Genomic DNA, 7,495 nt, shown 5'->3' on the forward strand with positions numbered 1-7,495 from the left:
CATGTTCGTCATGTCGGACATGGCGCCACGGCCACTATCCACCGCAGTCGCCATGGTCTGCGCACACTGCATTTCTTCTTCCACTTCATCTACTATCTCTTAACTCTGTGTGCTAAGTGCAAGTGCTAGCTCTTAATCATACTTCATACGGGCAACCAAACAGAGTGTAGTTGCATGCGTCGAGACAATGCAGGCAACCAAACAACGTGTCAAAGTTGATCTCCTAATGCAAGCAGTCCATATTTAGGCAACCAAACAACTCGCAGATATCACATATGAGGCTGTTTTTTAGAGACAGGCCGAGTGGAAATGTGTATGTAACGCGAGTACTGTAGGCGACGGCAACCAAACACGCCCTAAAAGGCCGGAGGGGAGTTACATCTTCAGTGTTCTCTTTAACAGAAAGGTGGCGCCTTCACCTCAGGTCTTGACGAGCTGTCGCTTCGGTGAGTACTTCACTGGTGTCCTTCCTGCATGGTTTCCTGCATGTGCATGGTTTACCCTCTATATAACCATGGTCTTCCATGACGAGATTAGTATGCATGCGACCAAAGGCATTTGATGAAGATGGTCTTGTCTCGTTTTATAAATATGGCAAAAAAGAAAAGCAAAGTACAAAAAAGTCACCAAAAAAGGCAAGTACATGATTGGACAACACAATATACTTCCTCCGTTCCTAAATATTTGTCTTTTGGGGATTTTAAATGGACTATCACATACGGATGTATATAGGCACATTTTAGAGCGTAGATTCACTCATTTTGCTCCGTATGTAGTTATTTGTTGAAACCTCTAGATAGACAAATATTTAGAAACGGAGGGAGTAGTTAGAAGCCCCTCTTACAAACCAATCTAAAGATATACAACATATAAAGTATAGAACGGTAGATACGGTTCGACGGACGAAGCTTGAGCTCCATGACAACGCATCTAGAAGGGTGACAACATAAAGCGTCGTCGTTCCCGAGTCCGTGGAGATGGATTTTGCCCCGGCACAGGAAAGAAACCACGACAATGTCCTCAAAAGGATAGCAGCAGCCGCAGGCGTCGTCGCCGCCGCCACCGGACTGCGACGCGTTCGCTCAGGAACTCATCAAAACCACCATGAGACACCTAGGTCATCACCACGACGAAGACCAGCCCGTCCAAACCAGATCCGAGGACCCCCACTTCCGCCGGAAGAAAGATCGTCGCCGCCTGGATCCTAGCACCGCCGCTTGCCGTCCCCAAACTCCATCGCTGCACCAAGAGCTCTACGTACCGCCTCCAAATCCCGTCACCGTAGGTGTGCTGTTGCGTCCGAGGTGCAGTGCCGCGGCGGTCAACGGCGACCCAGAGGAGGAAGAGCACACGCTTGGAAGATGATCTGCATCAATGGGGTGTGGAGTCTTGGTCCCGATACCATGAAGATGATCTGCAGCAATGGGGTGGTGTACTGGAGCTGGCACCTACCTCTGGCTGGAGCAGCAGCTTCGAAGCGGCCGACTGGTGCAAGCGGTGGTCACCGATGTGTCCTGGGCGTTGCTGCTCCGCATGCGCACTCATTGTGTTTGATGAAACGCCTCTGAGCTTTCTGGCCTACTGCACTTATGCCCGGCGTTGCCCATGAAGAGATTCTACAGAATCCACACAAACGTCGATGATGTCCCGGGCGTTGATCAGTCTGGCCGTGCAGTGCAGGTACATGATCATCAGATTCCTCTGTTTTTGGCCGACTGTTCAAGTTGTGTCAACTGTTTCTGGTTTGGTTGTCGACTTGTGCTTAGTGTTCTACTGCGTAGGAAGGTGCTAATGATGCATCCTCTGTGGTCTCCTTTCTTGGCACATTGTTCAATTTTATGCGTTTCTTTTCATACATTGTCGTTTTAGTAGCAATGGCCAGGGGAGGAAGGTGTGTTCTATGCGTTGAAGGTGCTTCACGTAATGCCGAAGGGTGTTGACATAGTTGCTTTCAGACTGAGTTTTAAAAGTTTCTGGTACAAGAATGATAGCTCTAGCAGAGGAGTTGGAATAGCAACCCAAGAGAGTTAAACTTTGTTTATACTCCCTCCGTTTTTATTTACTCCACATATTAGATTTGACTGAAGTTTGACCAATTTTATAGGAAAAATATGAACATTTACAATAATAAATCTATATGATGTGAAAGTATATTCAATAATGAATCTAATGGTATTGATTTGTTATTGTATATGTTAATAATTTTTGTCTGTAAACTTTGTCAAAATTTAAAAACTTTGACTTTGACCAAACCTAATATGTAAAGTAAATAAAAACGGAGGGAGTACTATTGCCAGGGAGTACCACGTGCAATCATGTAGACATTGCACAATGGTTGAGTTCATAGTATCAAATTATTCAGTTATTTTTCCGCGGAAATCAAATTATTCAGGTTACAATTACTATTGTAGCAATAGTAGTTATTCAGTTGTAGAAATAAATAGTTAACACCATAACTTGCTAGGTCGGAGTTACCGCAAAGACAAAAAGAAAAGCATTTACATCATCTAGCTTGAGAGAGCTGCACGGCTGAAGGTAACGCACTACTCGGTTTGTAAGCTGTCTCATGGAGTATGGATACAGTTCGCGAGGATGTCGGTGGATGGGGCACGTCACATACCCCTTCAAGCATCTGGACAACTTTTGACATGGCAGGTCTCTGGTGGAAATCTTCTTGGATGCACCACATAGCAACCTTGATCGCTATATCCATCCGATCATCATCTCCATCATAATTGAGCTTGGCATCGAAGATACTACGAAGATCACCTTCCTCCATCTTCTTGAACGCAAAGGGTGGGAAATGGGCTTTCTCCGAGTCCTCCATGGGATCAAAGTTCCTCCTCCCACTAATTATTTCGAGCAGGACCATCCCATAGCTATAGACGTCACACTTCTCTGAGACGGCGCGGTTGGTGATCCACTCCGGCGCAAGATAGCCTCGGGTGCCTCTCAGCATCGTGAAGGCGTGGCTTTGCTCTCTGCTCATCAGTTTGGCAAGACCAAAGTCAGATACCTTTGCAGTGAAATTGTCATCAAACAGAACATTCTCAGGCTTGATGTCACAATGTACACCCTAAACCCTAAACCCTAACCTGTGCACCCCCTCGGTACAAAAACCTCGGAGTTTTACCAGATGTCTATGGCAGAGGTAGCTTGACAAAAGATGTAAAAAGATCTTACATTTCTCATGTGGAAGCTACTGATTTGATCGAAAAGGAAGCAATTGTCTTGGTTGAAGACCACAGCAACACACGAACAATTGTTCATGCAGGCATCCTTGCATCCTGTGATGTTTGTGTTCGCTGCAACAGGCAAGGCGAATCTTGTGCCGGTATATCCAACTCCACTCATCCCTTGAGCTACACGATGACATGATACCGGGGTTGCAGTTCGGAAACGAACTCAGGGCCGAGGAGCACTGGCACCCTGCCCCCTCGATGCAGATGGTGTATGGGCTGCATCGTGCTGGCACGTCACACGAGCCCAGCGGAATCCCCTTTGGCCGACTGCTCCAGCAATTCCAATTTGGAAGGAAGCTGAAGGCAATGGATCCATCTCGACCAAGTACAGCAGTCAGCATGTCGTTGGCGTTGGCAGTGGCATCACCCACGTCATCTAGAATGAAAAGCTGTGATACAAGAGACCCGGATCGATCATAGAAGTACCAAGAAGCTGAGCCGAGTTTCGTAGAGTATATGTCACCTTTCCTGCCGGTGATCGTCCTGATATCCGCCATCTGCTAAACAACTACTGTATATACATGAGGTATTTTTCAAGGTGGAGGGTGTATGGCTGACCCTGCCCATAGCCATACATACACACATCATGTACCATCTTTATCTGCTCTGATGGAGAAGAAAGGAGAAGACTGGTCAGACCCCATACATTAACAGATGGGAGATTTGAGCAACAAATTCAGCTTTGAAAGCTCTGTCTGATCTGCTCTGTTCATGTGAGGTGGTGTGTTATTTTCCATGGTAAGTGAAAAGTAGGCAAAGATACTAGCATATCCTTACCTGTCACTTCAAAGTTGTCAACCTGGGTGGGAGTTATACAAGTACCCAGTACGGCAATGCACCTCAGAGTGGAAAGTTTCTTGCAAATCATATCTCTTCACGTCCGGCTCATAGGTGGCATCCTCCCTCATCTACGCCCAACCACTGCTCCGAGAGCCGCTCCTGCTATGTATCTCCACCTGATTAACAACAGAGTGTACTATATTTTTGTTTTGCCAAAAGCTCATACGACTGATTTTTTCTTAAGTCGCACTCAAGTTCTCAAAATTGCAAATTTTACTTATGAAAGTTTAATTAGGTTAAAATTACAGATTGTAATTATAAAAATCGACCGGAACTTATAAGAAATCAGTTCCCTGAACTTCAAACAAGCTTGGAAACTGTCCATAGTTGGACGCCGGCAATTCCCTTCTGCGTGATTCGACATTGTTGACCAAGGGGAAGTAGTTTATAATTTTTGTCATCGTGTATAGGACGTCCATGGAATTATTGTTCAAATCCCCTTCAGTATGGTTCGATATTGTTGACCGAGGGGTAATAGTTTATGATTCTTGTTGTTGTCACCTATAGGTCGCACGTGGAATTATTGTTCAAGATCCCTTTCCACACCATTAATGTGGGAGTGGTATGATCAGATAACAAGACCGTTTAAGTTCAATTTTCTGGTATCTCGTGAATGTTCCTTGGACTATGAATTGCAGTAACTTGATCAAAAACGATGTATACCGCTCTCTCCCTTCCGATTTGTATCCCCCCCTCCTCCCTCCAAACTAGTTTTAGCTAACCTTTGACCATGAGTTAAGGGAGACTCAATTTCCCAAAATTGCAATTTTTACTTATTAAAAGACCAACTAGCAGGTCATATATTACAGGTTGTACTTTTTAAAATCAACCAAGACTTGTAAGAAATCAGTTCCAACACTGAAATTTAGACAAGGTCACAAACTATCCAAGGTTTAACGCGGGAAAGATCCCCTTCCGCATGATTTGGCATTGTTGACCGAGGGCAAATTGTTGTCACCACATATGGGTCATGCACGGAATTATTATTCAAGATGTCCTTTCGCGTGATTTAGCATTGTTGACCAAGGGTTCCACAATCATTAGCGTGATATGGAGTGATATGATAAGATTACAAGACAGCTCCTCTCCCCGCCCCTGGCTCTTGGATTATGAAAATTGCATTAATTTGACTGGAAAAAGATGTACCATATCGGAGTAGAATATATATTTTTTTCGAAAAGGGGGGATTCCCCGGCCTCTGCATCAGAACGATGCATACGGCCATCTTATTATCAAAATAAAGAAGTGCCAACATGGTTCCAAAGGTCTCCACAAGTCATAGAAAATCACAAAAAGCTCACACAGAGCCAAAAAAGGCTAGAAACATCAACTAGCCAAATCAAGATGCCACAACCGGCTGGCTGAACTAGATAGGGATACTAAATGCCTATCCTATTACATGACCGCCATCCAAATCGGAGTAGAATATATAGAAAGGGAGACCATTTGCCTCCTTTGTATCTGGCTCTTGCAATATAAAAATGGCATTAATTTGACTGGAAAAGGATGTACCATATAAGAGTACAATATATAGAAAGGGAGACCATTTGCCTCCTTTGTTCATGTCAGTGTCAACTATCAAGCCAGTGTGATTACGCTCTGTATCCCTGATCTTTATGTTTGCTCGGTTGATACACTCGTGTGATTAGAGATCCTGGTGTTGTTTCCTCTTCTATTGCATTTTGAGGTAGGGTACTTTAGTGTAGACGACTAAATTGAATGAATATATCGAGTTTTAATTAATCATGTTGTCATAGAACACATGAACTATACATGACACACGTGCATATGTTTTTAATCGGATGAACACATGAACACATTAATCGTGTATATATATTTTCAATCTTTCTGCAGCTTATTGCAGCCGTAGTGTACCGCTAATCGATACTGCATATGCACATGGATCAGAGCGGGTAACTCCTACCGTGGGCAGTCACCGGCCCGGCGAGACATTTTTTGAAAGAGGGGCGGAGAGAAAGGTGTGTTGTGCTGTCAAGATTCCCGCAACAGCTGCAGAAAATCTACTTCTACTTCGTGCATAAACATCAACCAGCCATTAAACTAATTAAGCTTACAAGGCTCATAATTCTAGTATGTGTCAACGTTCACGATGGGTCCCTTGAACCAGAACCGAGCATGGAAGACCCAAGAGCCAACGCTGAGCAACAACACCCCGCCAACGGCAACCGGCGTGTAGTTGAAGACGTCCTTTCCCACAGGGTATGCTACCGGCAGCGAGAATAGCACGGTGATGAAGGCCACCCACAGCACGGCAGCCCAGCCGATGATCACACCGTACCTACCGAGGTGAAACGGCCCTCGGACGAATGACTTTCGGGCGGTCGTCACCCGGAAGAAGATGGGCAGCGCGTAGGAGATGTACAACCCTAGTGTCGCAATGGATACCATCGCCTGGAATGCTACCTGACTCCCCAATGACTTCGCACGCCAAATAACATGAAGCAAGGAAATGAAATGTTAGTCGAGGACTCAGGGTAGGACACCGAGTCTGTGAAACATGCATACGTACCGTGAGAGCCATGGCGAAGGCCACGAGCACGGAGAGCCAGACAATGTTCAATGGCACCTCGTGCTTGTTCACCCGGTGCCAAAGGTGCGAGTACGGCATGGCTCCGTCCCTTGAGAAGGCATACCCCATCCTGTGCCACAACACAAAGATGGCCAATTGAGAGAATACATTGCGACAATATAATTGTTTCTCTCACTTGTATCGTGCTACTTAAATACATGTGCATTGCAACAAAAATATACTCGCTCCATTCCATAATGTATTGCCTATAGTTGTGGAAGTCAAACTTTGCCAACTTTGACCAAGTGTATAGAGAAAACTGCCCACATCTACAATATACATTCGAAAAATATAACTCATGATGTATTCAATGATATGCATTTGGTGTTCTAGATGTACCTACTTTTCTTTATAAATATGGTCAAATTTGTAATGTTTGACTTTTGCAAAAATCTGTAGGCACTACATTATGGAAACGGAGGAAGTACATAAATACAAATTGTACTTTGGAACCACATGTGTGAGCATGGCCTTCGTATGACTTCCAACAAGCCATGAAAAACAGACAACTTTCATTGTTTTGTCCTTTATGGCAACAGCCAAGCAACAATCCAAATTTGCAAAAATCCTAACCAAATCATAATAGCAATCCATTATGGCTGTAATGGGGCATGCAATATTCGAAGAATTATCAAGCGGTATTTGATGTTAATGTTTGTTTTCTAATTATAGCAAAAAGTCCACTGAAATGTAACACCAACAGATTCAGGAGGTGGAAAATGACGTCATAAGTTCTCAATTAAATAATATATATTTGTGATTTAGGAATTAGATTTCTGTGAGGGGGTAAATTTGAGGAAGGAGATATTTGTGAGCATAGAAC

At 44.2% G+C, this 7,495-nt stretch overlaps 2 protein-coding genes across 2 annotated transcripts in view; both read right to left on the reverse strand.

Annotated features, from left to right (window-relative positions):
- Nucleotides 1-2,503: 2,503 nt before the first annotated feature.
- Nucleotides 2,504-3,739, reverse strand: LOC119280089 (G-type lectin S-receptor-like serine/threonine-protein kinase SD2-5). Its single transcript, XM_037561071.1, has 2 exons — nucleotides 3,572-3,739; nucleotides 2,504-3,076 (listed from the first exon to the last, which is right to left on the reverse strand). The coding sequence occupies exons 1-2, from the start codon at nucleotides 3,737-3,739 to the stop codon at nucleotides 2,504-2,506; spliced, it is 741 nt and encodes a 246-aa protein (XP_037416968.1).
- Nucleotides 3,740-5,885: 2,146 nt separating this feature from the next.
- LOC119278588 (amino-acid permease BAT1 homolog) overlaps nucleotides 5,886-7,495 on the reverse strand; it is a 4,132-nt gene continuing 2,522 nt past the window's right edge. The window contains exons 6-7 of the mRNA XM_037559915.1: nucleotides 6,613-6,742; nucleotides 5,886-6,521 (exon numbers count right to left, since the gene is read on the reverse strand). Of these exons, the coding sequence (XP_037415812.1) occupies nucleotides 6,171-6,521; nucleotides 6,613-6,742 (481 nt within the window). The 3' untranslated portion in view covers nucleotides 5,886-6,170. The remainder of the gene's footprint in view (nucleotides 6,522-6,612; nucleotides 6,743-7,495) is intronic.

Source organism: Triticum dicoccoides, chromosome 3B, assembly GCF_002162155.2.
Source record: "Triticum dicoccoides isolate Atlit2015 ecotype Zavitan chromosome 3B, WEW_v2.0, whole genome shotgun sequence".
NCBI classification, from domain to species: Eukaryota; Viridiplantae; Streptophyta; class Magnoliopsida; order Poales; family Poaceae; genus Triticum; species Triticum dicoccoides.